At 38.8% G+C, this 15,235-nt stretch overlaps 1 protein-coding gene across 1 annotated transcript in view; it reads right to left on the bottom strand.

Annotated features, from left to right (window-relative positions):
- Positions 1-2,542: 2,542 nt before the first annotated feature.
- The window catches only part of LOC138704684 (protein MMS22-like), a 49,354-nt gene continuing 36,661 nt past the window's right edge, over positions 2,543-15,235 (bottom strand). Inside the window, exons 14-17 of the mRNA XM_069832814.1 lie at positions 14,032-14,409; positions 11,747-11,946; positions 9,867-10,058; positions 2,543-5,285 (exon numbers count right to left, since the gene is read on the bottom strand). Of these exons, the coding sequence (XP_069688915.1) occupies positions 5,237-5,285; positions 9,867-10,058; positions 11,747-11,946; positions 14,032-14,409 (819 nt within the window). The 3' untranslated portion in view covers positions 2,543-5,236. The remainder of the gene's footprint in view (positions 5,286-9,866; positions 10,059-11,746; positions 11,947-14,031; positions 14,410-15,235) is intronic.

The following is a 15,235-nucleotide window of genomic DNA, read 5'->3' as shown; positions in this document are numbered from 1 at the left end:
CTAGATTTTCACTGACATTATGAACATAGAGGGTCGTTAAAAATACGCATGCGATTTCCATTCATCATAACGATATTGACATTCAAGGAGGCAGTGATCAATATTTCCTATTGTTGCAGTCTTGATATTGAGAATAATTTTATTTTCAAAGGTTACGAGTAAAACAAATAATTCACAAGGCTATTTATTTTTAACTCTTAAATAAATCATTAATTTGACTATTACACTCTTACTACGTCATACTACTTTTGACCAATAAAACGGTACGAAAGGACGTATTTCAACCAATCATGGCTGCTTATCGCACAATTTTATCGCGTCCCTAGCATTTGTTTCTTTGTTTGCCAACATTTGAAACTGCGCTGGTCTGGACGTCAAAAAAAAAAAAAAAAAAAAATGTATATATATAATTACAAACCACTCCAGTCGATGCACAGCAGTTTCAAATATGACTCGCATTGGCATTCAAGAACAAGAATTAATAAAAATCACTGATCATACCTATGTATCTTCTGAAATCCGATTTACAAATAAATGAAGAGCACCATTCGGAAATCCTGAATAAGTTGAATATACCATGTAGGCCTAAATCAACGAGTTCCACTTCTATTACGCACACGTCCAATATAACATCAATTGAACTACCAACCACATTCAAATTTGAAATTGTACATTCAATAATTATTCCTTTTAAAATTATTCATGTTTATTTTTTGTCATCGTCGTTAATTAAAACTTTTCTAACACTTGTGTATATTAGTTAGGTTATGTTATAGCTTCTGCTATATGATATTATGGATAGTCACGTATCAGAGATTAATATTAAGATTTATTGAAAATCATCTGTCAAGTGACGTTGATTACTGGGATTCGGATAATTGAAGTGGAATGTTGCAATTTAATAAAAATGAAATTGAACCAACAAAGCCTTCTTGACTAGTAACATTGCCATCGTGTATAATAGATCGAGAACTTCTCGACGAGAAGGCATTGCTCACTACTGCCATCTAGCATGCATCTAGCGTAATATTTGTAATGTTGAGATGGTACAATAATACATTTGAAGACAGTTGTATTTTCGTAAGTCAATTAATATTTTATTGTATTGGAGTACTTCGTTACTTCTAATCTTTATATACTTTCTTCTAATCGTGTAATAGTCAATTAAATCCCACTCGAGTTTTGATTTTCTCTAGATAAATCACAACGTCTAGTGAGATTACTGTTGATAAATGAATGAATAAATCAATAAATGGTTGATGCATAAAGTCATAGCGTTTTTTCGGGTGACAAAAGTTTTTGGGATGAATATTAGACAGAAATTATTAATCAGTAATATTTTCTCCTACATCTGCCTTGGCCATTAATGGGGAATCGGCCTGGGTGGCGCAGTCGGTAGAGTGCTGGCCTTCTGTGCCCAAGGTTGCGGGTTCGATGGCATTTAAGTGTGCTTAAATGCGACATGTTCATGTCAGCAGATTTACTGGCATGTAAAAGAACTCCTGCGAGACAAAATTCCGGCACACCAGCGTCGCTGATATAACCTCGGCAGTTGCGAGCGTAGTTAAATAAAACATAATTTACATAAGAGGGGAAGTGAAAGAGATGGAGAAACCCCTACCTATGTCCTTTTCGCTTACACCTCCTTATAAACAAACGCATAGTATGACTCAGTGCATCAGTGGTGGATTTTAGGCGACCAGCGAGAGCAGCCATACGTACGAAACCGGTGTGACCCTCAAAGCTGGCGGGACAGCTGGTGCAAAACATGCCTCGAAAAATGCATTCCAGAGGAAATTTTAACTCCATGATTCGGACATTTGAGGTACCGATCAATCGAGTGCGACAGTATTGACTAAATAAACGCTCTTTGAACTCTGAGGTTGCAAAACGGCGATACATGTCACCACAGCCGTCTACATTGGCTCAATGAATTTGGATATTGTTATTCTGTAAGCATACTCTGTATTCTGTGCGCCGAGGCCCTCCACATCATTTGCATGAGTGGAGTACATCATCATACACATGTGACCCTACAAGACGAAATCCGGATTGGTGAGGTCAGGAGATCGTGGTGGCCAAGTAACACCTGTCTGGAAAGACACTGTCTATGAACACATGAACATTGTGTGAAATGTGCTCAGTGGCCATCATACTGCAGCCGCAGGAGTTTCCTTACCTCAAAAGGGAACCTCCTCCAATAAAGGAGGGAGGGTAATTCCTCGTGAATCACTCTGTATAATATTTGTATTTTTTTCAGGCTTCCATAGAAACATGTAAATGAAGTTTTACTGCATTTTAGTGCAAGCTGGCGATCATTTTTTTTTTCCAGAAGAGTATATACAAATTGGATACGAAAACATATCAAATTTATAAGTAGTGACAAAATACCTGATTCAGTTGTTTCACTTTCTGCCTCGTTGCTATTACCATCTGAAATAGAAATGACAAAAGTGGAGAATACCACGTTACCTTTATCAGTGTCCTGACAAAGATTGTAAAAGTTAACACTGTTTTGAATTGAAATAAATACATATTATGCTTTTTACTGAAAATTTATTTATTTATAAAAATAATTTTTTACTTGCTAACAATACAACTCATAGATGTCACAGACCAGAATTACATACGAGGGTGACTGAATACAAGGGAAAATGTCCTTTATTTCAAAACGAAGTACAAAGATTTGGCCCAGAGAAGTGAAACTGATTTTGAATTTAGTTAATAAGTAGAATGTCATTATACATAGGTTGGATAAAAAGTTATGGCAACACTGATGTCACGTGACGATGGTTCGTTCGAGAGCTGCCAGCTGTATGGACATGAACAAGGACTGGTAGATGAGTTAGTGCAGCCAGCGGCGACAATACTCTGTCAATCTACTGCAGTGTGTAGAACGTTGACTTTCATAGGGATAGTGCGAGCGCCCTAAGACCACGTTTACAAAACTAGAGCAACGTTCCTGGATCAAAATTGAAGTGACACGAGGTCGTAGTGCACAAAAATGTTTTCAGGGACTGTGTGAAGCATGTGCCAATGCAGCGTTGCTATATCGCACAGTGGCAAGATGGGTTAAAGTGTTCCGGGAAGGCAGGGATGCTGTTCAGGACAACCTCCATACAGGACGACCCCACGTGGAGGACAACACAGTTCAACTCCTTGCTTCCCTTGTTGGATGCTGATCGCCGATGGACTGCGCATGAGTTAGCAGTGGAAGTCGGAGTATGTCACAAACTGTGCTCCACATTCTGCAAGACATTCTGGGTTACCGCAAAATTACAGGGCGTTGGATACCCCATGAAAATTTCGAGGTTTAACAGTGGCACCGCTATGCAGTCGCACAGGCCTTGTTGGACCAGTACCAAAGGAAAGATGACGACTTTCTTGGACGAACTGTCGCTATGGACGAAACCTGGGCTCGCTCATACGAACCAACCAAACTTGAAACATCAAATGAATGGAAGCATCCAGGTCCTTCTCGTGTGAAGAAAGTGCGCCCTACACAAAGTGCTGTGAAGGTGATGTTCATTGTGGCTTATGACATTGATGGGGTAATACTGCACCACACTGTACCTCCAAGGCAGACGACAAACGCAGACTACTATTGCAGGTTCCTGCAGCACCACCTTCGTCCAGCCCTCAGGAGAAAACGACGACAATTGGTGGTACAGAATCCCATCATTCTTCATGATAATGCAAGGAGTCACATCGCTACTGCTGTCCAGGACCTCTTGCACCGCTGACAATGGGAGATTCTGGAACATCCACCGTACTCACCGATATGAGTCCATGTGATTATGATCTTTTCACCAAAGTGAAAGAACCACTGCAAGGGACCCGGTACAATACCAGAGATGAACTTGTCCATGCTATAGGACAGTCAATACGGAACATCAACAAAGATGGACGCGCTGATGGTGTACGACGCCTTCCAAACATTTGGCAAAAGATAATAAATAAGGGGGGGGCGACTATGTAGAAGGTACGTAAATGTTGTACCCTGTGAATAAAGCCATGTCAGAAATATCGAACTGTTGCCATTACTTTTTATCCAACCTTAGTAGAATGAGGTGGTGGTATGTAATGCAATGACGATGAAGCCATCAGCTGTTGAGCCTTCCAACATTTGGACACAATGTCACTTTCTGATGAGAGAGTAGGGCAGGAATGAAGATGTATGATTTGAGGCTTTCTCGGCGTTGGTTCGCTAATATGTTTTCGCGGGATATCAGCCGAGTTAAGATTTTGGAATGCTCCAAGCATTCGACTGCTATCTCTGCAGCCATCTTCAGGGAAGTGATGTCCGAACAGAAAGTCGAAAGGTAATATAGATGTTAGGCTGTCTCAGGTGAAACGGGATTGGTTGGCGGATCGACCAATCCGGGGCCGGGAATTGTCATCCCTCGTAAGCTCCGCCCCTCCCGGGATTCCTGTGTGAAGTTTGGTGGGCGGCGAGCCCTGTTCCGCCGGTTGGAATCGGTTGCCGTCCTCAGTCCGTGATCTTCATGACCTTGATTGTAAGAGGGCCTAAGTTGGTCCAAGGCCGGTGTCCATCTATATTACCTTTCGACTTTCTGTTCGGACATCACTTCCCTGAAGATGGCTGCAGAGATAGCAGTCGAAAGCTTGGAGCATTCCAAAATCTTAACTCGGCTGATATCCCGCGAAAACATATTAGCGAGGAATAAAGATGTTCTCCATGCATGATATCTTCAGAAATACACAAAGTGTAGATTGGACAACATGTGATTTTTAGCTTGTGGAGATGGTGAGCAAGACAGTCATTCCCAGTATTTATTATAAACAGGGCAATGCTGATCTTCTGGAAGCATTAGTGATGCATTCCAGACTCTGGTTGAGTGACTTTCAACTTTTCTTTGCTGCAGCTTTTTCTATCCTCTCTTCATTTAATATTTTCGTCTTACCTTGGATGTTGATTTGAATTGCGGGATATGAGACTGTACAATATGCTTTTGATATCACATTAATCCACTAGGCTGTGTTCATGTATCTCGAAATGATGTAATGTTTTTTTAATGCTCTAACATCCACAATCAAGATAAGCCACATGAAATTTAATAGTCACCCACCGGCAGAGATATAATAAAAGAACTGTACAATCACTCATGTATAAAATATGCGTGTACAAAAGTATAAAAGTATAAAATATTTAACATCCTAGTTTGACAACTTTCTCTGATATAATTTGAAACACAGCAATTATTTTATTCAACAATCACGTGTCTTGTAATCCAAGGACTGCTGTAAGTTTGGCCAAGTTGTTCCTGTAACAATAAGATTTCATTAATATTTCTTCAAACGGGGGGAGAGGGTAGTGTTCAATAAGAAAATGAATTAAGACTCACAGAAACAGAGAGATGAAACTCAAATGATTTCTCTACCTCGAAATTAAAATGTGAGTGATTAAAAATTTTATTACAGATAAAAAAAAAGTTGCAACAAAATCACCACAAACAATATATAAAGAAAGCTGCCACGATGGGTATAATACGCTGGACTTATAATCCTGTGGGCCTGGGTTCGATCTCCAGTACACACCCGATTTATAACTTGTGTTGGGCAAGCCCACAGTCTAAGTAACATGGGGTTTTTTCCAGGAGTTCTGGCTCTCCTGTGGCATCCCAACAAATCTCTATCAATGTATCTTATCATGGATGTAGCATCAGGGGCGTATTTTGCGGGCTACCGGCCCAACTGTAATTTCAATGACGAAGTCATCAAAGTATTTTCGTCCCAATCAAGACGTCTGGAATTCGCATATAAATAGGTAAGGAATTTTATTATAGGGATTTTAAAATATATTTTGCGTAATAATAGGGTCAGCGGTAGCCCAGACCCTTAAACCAGTATACGCCACTGTATAGCATAGACCAGCCTCCAGTGGCGGTTCCTCGGGGGAGGGAAAGGAGGAACGTTCTCCTCACATTTTTTTTTCTTTTGAAAGTAAATACCAAGTAAAATATGTGCCTTGAAATTCGAGGAAGATTCGATAATTTTTAAGTTCTCAGCTATAAGAAAACCTCGGTTAATCAAGTTTTAAAGGATGCGCACTCATGTGCTGCTAGAAAACTGTGAGAAAGATGCGAGATTGTTTGTGTGGAGGAAAGCCAATCCATTCCTCCTTTACTGCAGTTAACACACATAGACAACAGCACACTAGCGGCCAGAGAAAGAAGCAGAGTTTTAAAGCAAGTAAATGAACGGAGAGGGAGGAGATCCTCCTCTGAATCAGCGCATGGGTGGGAAATAGAAACCGACTGGTCGTGCAGCAAGCTCGCTACCGCTGCCATCTAACGATGTTGCATTCAACCAGACTATAACACATCTAGGAGGAGGCACAATAAAAACAGTTTTAACGCAAACCTATGAAAGATACCATATAAACTTTTTTTTAAATTATAAATAAATATTATTCATTGCACTTTATGTAGGCTACTATTCATGGTTTGAATCTTTCAAGGATATTTGGAAGTTAAAGTTGGGTTTATATAAAACAAAGAGGAAGTAGTTAGTTCTACGTTAGTATCGCAGATCTTTTTGGCCCCTGAAATTCACTTCCATTCATTGTCTACTAGACAGGGCAACAGCCACAAGATCTGACATTCTTCAAAAGCATGTGATACTGATCTTGTAAAATGTACATGTGGCAACACAGACCACGTGGTGGAGTGCAGTGTTCTCGCTTTCCTCAGATTATTTCCCATTCCCATTTCCGTAAAACGGCTCCGATTACGAGTTAGTAGCTATAGTCTCTTCCAACACGTGTGATGATGTAGTGTACACGAGAAATGCTGCGAGGTTGTGAATTTCCTTGTAATTGTTAATTTGCGCAATTATTCAATAATGAATGGAAGTGAAAACATAATATATTTTGTAAAATTTAGGAAACTCAGTTTACAAGAACAGATTATTGCTATACAGAAGGGAAGGCCAACCCCAACACTACCTGGTCTTAAATGTATGCATGTAGGCTAATTTGTAGCATGTTTTATTCAAGAAGGTATCATTTCGTGCTGTTAACTTCTTTCCTCCTCTTAAGAAATACGCAGGAGCTTCCTATGGCGCACCCTGGACAACAACTCTGTCGGTCAATTGGTTTACACAACTGGCTTCATATGGACGAATGACGAACAGTCAAGTACAATTTTAATATCCCAAATCTTTACTAACTTAAATGCAATCATGGAAAACACATCAATGTCTAATTTCAGAAGAGAAAATTTTAAAATGGAAGCATTGTTATCTCAGAAACTTACTTACTTACTTACAAATGGCTTTTAAGGAACCCGAAGGTTCATTGCCGCCCTCACATAAGCCCGCCATCGGTCCCTATCCTGTGCAAGATTAATCCAGTCTCTATCATCACACCCCACCTCCCTCAAATCCATTTTAATATTATCCTCCCATCTACGTCTCGGCCTCCCTAAAGGTCTTTTTCCCTCCGGCCTCCCAACTAACACTCTATATGCATTTCTGGAATCGCCCATACGTGCTACATGCCCTGCCCATCTCAAACGTCTGGATTTAATGTTCCTAATTATGTCAGGTGAAGAATACAATGCGTGCAGTTCTGTGTTGTGTAACTTTCTCCATTCTCCTGTAACTTCATCCCGCTTAGCCCCAAATATTTTCCTTAGCACCTTATTCTCAAACACCCTGAACCTATGTTCCTCTCTCAGAGTGAGAGTCCAAGTTTCACAACCATAAAGAACAACCGGTAATATAACTGTTTTATAAATTCTAACTTTCAGATTTTTCGATAGCAGACTGGATGATAAGAGCTTCTCAACCGAATAATAACACGCATTTCCCATATTTATTCTGCGTTTAATTTCCTCCCGAGTGTCATTTATATTTGTTACTGTTGCTCCAAGTATCTCAGAAACAGATTTCTTTAAAGACAGTTGAGTTTAATAACAATTTAGACCTCTGTGGCCAGGAGGAAAAAGGTCTCAAGTCAATTTTTTGTGAAAATGAGATTTTTATATATCCTGAAAGTGGAAACAATTCTCTACAATTTGGCAAACGGCTAAAGTCAAATAAGACTCCTGACTGGATTTATAGAGCGTTACCAAATGTCCTAAGTACTTTTTGAATCTAGCACACACAGAAATATGGACTTAAGGATATTTAATACTTTATTCCTTACAAATCGTCACATGTTTACTTTCCATGCTTCCCTATTAAAAAGGTCTAACTTGTATTTAGCTATTTTATCACGTACTGATGTCCTTTCCTTTTAAAACATTAAGCACCAGGGTAAACAGTCCCGTAATTGTTTAAGACCCATTTTCCATTCGTAATAATGTACATTTTTCATTTATTTTGACATGAAAAAGGTCTTATGTTTACATAGTCCCTTCTACTCAGTTTGGGTTCTAGTCTTAAAAGGGCTTAAGTGCGGCTATTTTTGCAAATAATCAAGAACATTTGTTAAATGAGCAACATTACTTATTTTAGAAGAAATATAAACAAATATTATCCAGGAAAAACCTCTTAATTAAAAAAGAACTCTATACTTTACACCAATTTCAATCTTTCTATTGCTTTCCTGAAAAGTATAAAATTTTTACTTAAGACCTTTTTCCTCCCGGCCACAGACCTGTAAAATTGATGTTTTATCAATTTCAGTTTGTGGACGGATATTTTCAGCAGTCTTTCGAAGTTTTCATAGCTGTATTGATTTACAAGTTATCCCATCAGTTCTTATCAAATCTTTTAATAAAATTTGAAAGAATCAGTTTGGTTATGGATACAAACAACCCTATTCTCCAATGTTATAGCTGATAGGTAGCTCTAAAGCTAGCATGGGCATCGTGCCTCACTGACCTTCACAGAGCTTATCGCTCTGAGTGACATCATCTTCACAGTCCCCGTTCCTCCCTCACGTAGCTCCTAGGTGTGGGCAGGTTCTATATCAGTTTCATAAGCAATATCAGTGGTGGCATAATGGCATTATCAAAGCAGTGTGTACGCGTTAGAAAACGATTATTTCATGAGAAATGGGAGGAAGAGTTTTTTTGCTGTTTACAAGGGGAGAACATACGATGTATGTTATGCTCGAAAATCCTATTAGGCATTAATAAATTTAATATACAACGACATTACTCCTTATGTCACAAAGAACAAGCTGAATTAGAAGGTAAGACAAACTAAATTTTATTTTTCGCACTATTCCGAAGAAAATTTATGATCTTAACATTTGCAAAGTATACTAAATACGACGTTATACCTTAAACACGCTGCATCAAAAGGTACGAGGAATTAAATGTTGTTTGTACGTATTACTTCCAAAAGAAATTTATAAAAAAAATATCAAATGTGCGTAGAAAACGAAATATGATTTTCTGAAATTATTTTAGGTCGAGAACGTGCAAATCTATTAAGTAATCTTGAGAAACGCCAGAACATAAACGTAGACAACATGATGGAATATTATTGGCTAGTTACGCAATTTCTCGCCTGTGATTTAAACCAATTCAGTGATGGAGAAACAGTAAAGAGGTTTATGATTAAAGCTGCTGAATTAATTTGCCAAACTGAATAAAAGTTTTCGAGTCTCTCACGTTAACCAAGCGCTTTCCTAATAATTCGTCACTGACTGCCTTAGCGATTACGATAAGGTGACGCAGGTCACAGCAGTTTATATTTCCCATCCTACTCTGCAGTCTCCTCTCCTAGTAAACAAACTATTTCAAATCGAGTGCCTCACGTAACCGAAAATTGTGCCCAAGTATGCTCTAAAGCATTACATATTTTTGCATCATGACATGGTGCAAAAACTCCAAAAATCACGAGCATCATGATATATGAATGCATGGGCAAAGTAAGTGACATTTACTGACCTTAAACCATGATCGTACCCGACTCCTCTTCTCTGCTCCACTGTCTTAACGAAATCTTTGAGTTTCGGTAAACATCGGGTCATGAACTCAGGACACAGCTGAGCCAAATAGACAGACAGCCTGAAGAAGTATACAGATGAAAACGCAAGATGTCTCTGACAGAGCATCATAAATACAGAATCGAAAGATTCCCTGAAAATAGAGACAAGATTTGACAGCTGAAAACTGAAATCATACAACTTGTGATTATGACTGGGAGGGGTGATAGTAGGAGGAAGGATAAATTCTGATGATATGGCGTTGTTGGCAGAAGGGGAGAAGATACTAAGGGATATGTTACTGTAGCTAAATTACAGCTGTGAGCAGTATGGGATGAAGATAAATGCAAACAAGACAAAGACCATGATCATACTTACTTACTAGCGTTTAAGGAACCCGGAGGTTCACTGCCGCCCTCATATAAGCCTGCCATTGGTCCCTATCCCGAGCAAGATTAATCCAGTCTCTACCATCATATCCCACCTCCCTCAAATCCATTTTAAAATTATCCTCCCATCTACATCTCGGCCTCCTCAAAGGCCTTTTTCTCTCTGGCCTCCCAACTAACACTCTATATGCATTTCTGGATTCACCCATACGTGCTACATGCCCTGTCCATCTCAAACGTCTGGATTTAATGTTCCTAATTATGTCAGGTAAAGAATACAATGCGTACAGCTCTGCGTTGTGTAACTTTCTCCATTCTCCTGTAACTTCATCCCTCTTAGCCCCAAATATTTTCCTAAGCACCTTATTCTCAAACACCCATAATCTCTGTTCCTCTCTCAAAGTGAGAGTCCAAGTTTCACAACCATACAGAACAACCGGTAATATAACTGTTTTATAAATTCTAACTTTCAGATTTTTTGACAGCAGACTGGATGACAAAAGCTTCTCAACCGAATAATAACAGGCATTTCCCATATTTATTCTGCGTTTAATTTCCTCCCAAGTGTCACTTATATTTGTTACTGTTGCTCCAAGATATTTGAACTTCTCCACCTCTTCAAAAGATAAATCTCCAATTTTTATATTTCCATTTCGTACAATATTCTGGTCACGAGACATAATCATATACTTAGTCTTTTCGGGATTTACTTTCAACCCTATCATTTTACTTGCTTCAAGTAGAATTTCCGTGTTAAGACTATGGTCATAGGAAGAAAAATTCAGAAGGTAAACTTGCGAATTCTAAATGAGGCAGTAGAGCAAGTGGACAGCTTCATATACTTGGGGTGTACTATAAGCAGTAAGATGAGCTGCTGCCAGGAAGTCAAGAGGAGGATAGCAATGGCAAAGGAAGCTTTTAATAGAAAAAGAGCATATTGTGCGGACTTCTGGAAAAAGAACTAAGGAAGAGACTAGTGAAGTGCTTTGTATGGAGTGTGGCATTGTATGGGCAGAAACATAGACATTACGACGAAGTGAAGAGGAGCGAATAGAAGCATTTGAAATGTGGATATGGAGCAGAATGGAGCGTGTGAAGTGGACAGACAGAATAAGAAATGAAGCTGCGTTGGAAAAGGTGTGTGAAGAAAGAATAATGCTGAAATTGATCAGAAGGAGAAAAAGGAATTGGTTGGGTCTGGCTGAGAAGAAACTGCCTACTGAAGGATGCACTGGAAGGAATGGTGAATGAGAGAAGAGTTGGGAGCAGAAGATATCAGATGATAGACGACATTATGGATCATATGCGGAGACTAAAAGCAAGGTGGAAAATAGGGAAGTTTGGAGAATGCTGGGTATGAACGTCTCTCTGTACTTCATATAACGAAAAAGTAGTAGTACATTAGCAAGACATACATACTGGTAATTGGTAAGATTATATATTGCTCACTAACCTGAGATCTGTATTCTGTTTCAACACTTCACTATTAGCTATTATTTGTACAACTTGCACAGCAGTTTTCCTAGCAACATTTCCATCTTCTGCAAACATTGACAGCTCCAGAATCCTTAACAGTGAGGCACTTATAATCTGAGATATCGTCTCCAAGTTACATTTCTTCAGATTTAGCAAGTCCACAAAAAATCCTAATGCCTGCAAAATAAAAGATAAATATTTAATCCAAATTACTACAATTTCTTCGCCATGTTTATTGTTGTTCTTTAACCATAGTCGCACTTCAGCTTTCGATAACATCCACATGGCGTTCGTTACTTGTCTGAAATTTACAACATCAAACAGAACACTAAACAACTTACTGTACAGGTTGCTTTGATTTGATTTTCATTGAATCATTGATTTATTAATGCACTGACCCTTAGAAATCAATACCTTTGCTTACATATAAACCAGTGAACTTCACATACAATAACACGTGTGGAAAGCAGTGGCGGCTCGTGATAAAATATTATATGTGTTCACAATTTTGTGTTCCAAAATCGAAGAGAATTTGAAATCGTATGTTTAGCCTAATATAAAATGTCATGATTCCAATGTTTCACTATCGAAAAAACCGTATATAAATTCAAAAGAACATATAATAATAATAATAATAATAATAATAATAATAATAATGGTGATGATAATAATAATAATAATAATGATGATGATGGTGATGTTATGTTTTATTTAACGACGCTCGCAACTGCAGAGGTTATATCAGCGTCGCCGGAATTTTGTCCTGCAGGAGTTCTTTTACATGCCAGTAAATCTACTGACATGAGCCTGTCGCATTTAAGCACACTTAAATGTCATCGACCTGGCCCGGGATCGAACCCGCGACCTTGGGCATAGAAGGCCAGCGCTATACCAGTTCGCCAACCAGGTCGACTGATGGTGATGATAATAATATTAATAATAATAATAATAATAATAATAATAATAATGATGATGATGATGGTAATAATAATAATAATGATGATGGTGATGATGATGATAATAATAATAAAGGTAAAAGGTAAAGGTATCCCCGTAACATGCCATGAAGACACTAGGGGGGCATGGAGGTAGAGCCCCATGCTTTCCATGACCTCGGCACTAGAATGAGGTGGTGTGGTCGGCACCACGCTCTGACCGCCTTTTACCCCCGGGAAAGACCCGGTACTCAATTTCATAGAAGGCTGAGTGAACCTTGGGGCCGTTCTGAAAGTTTGGCAACGAGAAAAAATCCTGTCACCACCTGGGATCGAACCCCGGACCTTTCAGTCCGTAGCCAGCTGCTCTACCAACTGAGCTACCCGGCCGCCGATGATAATAATAATAATAATAATAATAATAATAATAATAATAATAATAATATAATAATGAAACCCAATCTTTTTATTTCAAATTTTTCCTGGTAAGCCAGTTTACGCAGTTCTTTACTGTTCCAAATTACTTGAACAGAGTTCATTGTTTACGTTTGTTAAAAATGAATACATACCACAATGCCGTTATTTACAAAAGCGTGTGTTCAGTAATATATTTTGGTTCACAACACACTGATACACTATAGCCTATACCAGTACTGTAATCCCATTCGCATAGATTGATTACTATAAATACATGCCAGTAAATATTATTCTTAAATAATATAAACTACCATACAGATACTTAAATTCATACAACCACTACATTCAGCCAGCACGTGTTTGAAAGCCAAACTATGCTATTATGCTGACACTGAAGTACTAGTAATTCATAAACTACACTCTCGTAGCAGCACTGTACACACATTCACATAAAGTAAACGTTCCGACAGTGAGAAATGCTGACACCTGCAGGCTAGAATACAGACTATTAAATTTCTTCCTCGAGATATAGCACGTGAACGATATCATCGATGCACCTGACATCTGTAGGATAGATTCACTGTTCACTTAATGCTTTGTGCTCTTGACGAGTCATAAGCGGCCAGCAAAAGACAATTTTTTCCCGCGAATGCGTGAAATTTCTGTAACCTTCTTGGAAAGAGCACGGCATGTACGTGAACGGATGTTGCCAAATTTACATAAGAAGTTTATGCAAGCTGCGGGAAGTTTAAAATACTCGATTCTGATATTATACATTCCCACTACGCCAATACGGTATTAAACAATAAAACTAATCGTGCATTAATGGAAACAAGGTGTTCACGTGCTCTTGTGCTCTTATTGATGCACCGCCACTGGTGGAAAGGCCTTAGTCGACAGTTTTACTTACCAAAGCAGCTTGTTCATGGGGAACACTCCCTCTGCAAGTGAAAAACTTGCTGGACAGAGCTTCCAACACGACCTTCCCAATCTCTGAGTCCTCAGTTTCCAAAGTGAAACATCTCAAAAGTGGGTGAGAACCACACCCTCCACCAAGGCCCGGTTTGGGTGCAAGTCGTGGCAAGTACTGCACTATTATGTCCTTCAATACCCGGGCTATGAAGTCGTCTTGCCTTGGGTTCAGTCTTGATATCCCCAAAATGAACTGATGTAATGTTTTCTTCAGTGCTGCGGCTATGAAGGGATGCAGTTGAGTCTCTGGTTTATAGACGGCATGCGGCAGCAGTAGGAGATTCACTAAAGAAGGCAGCAGACAGTTGGGTTTTGACTGAAAATGAAAGCAACAAAAGGGCACTTAGTACCATTTTTAATAATAAAACGAGACGCGACAACCCATGAAGGGCCAAGGTCGACCAACTGACTGCTGGTCTCAAGTCCACATTCTTCAGCAGTGGTAAACGATCATCCAAGCACAATGGAGATATCATGTGGTTAGCACGATGATCCTAGCAGTTAATATAGCTGATTTCCATAACCGGATTTCACTATCTATCACAGGTCCCGAAATTCATGCGATGCTGAATTAAAATGAATACAAACCATGCAAATAACAAGATGACCAAAGACCAAAGAAACAGAATTACAACAATACTTCACAGTGCACTGATATACCCAAAGATCTTACACATGCAATATGATCTAGATTTAAAAAAACATGCATAAATAAACCTAAAAATAAAATCCTTCTATGGACTTATGTCGCATGGCAACAAGTTTGTTTAAAAAGAACGTTTATAATTTTTGTTGAAATGAGATACATTCTGAAACAAATTTTATCACGGACTAGGGAAATTGAGTTTTCATTGTGTTAAAAGTGATTTTTATTTAAAAGAATCAAGAATTCTTGTATTTGTCGTCATATCACAGTCTAGTATATACAGTCACGAAGCTCAATATGTAGGGAACATGCATCCATAGATAGTTGCTAACTACTAGGATCGCTACTATCGCCTCATCACAGACAATGCAAAATAGTACTGGCACAGTCTATTGTTTCTAGTACCCTCAACAACTCAAGCCTCGTGACTTTATATACTAGACTGTGGTCATATGGTGATGTGTTTTGTTTATCAGTCTGCTAGTGTTGCTATGGC

The sequence above is a fragment of the Periplaneta americana genome, chromosome 8 (genome assembly GCF_040183065.1).
Source record: "Periplaneta americana isolate PAMFEO1 chromosome 8, P.americana_PAMFEO1_priV1, whole genome shotgun sequence".
Classification (NCBI taxonomy): domain Eukaryota; kingdom Metazoa; phylum Arthropoda; class Insecta; order Blattodea; family Blattidae; genus Periplaneta; species Periplaneta americana.
This window is presented reverse-complemented; position numbering and strand designations above follow the sequence as displayed.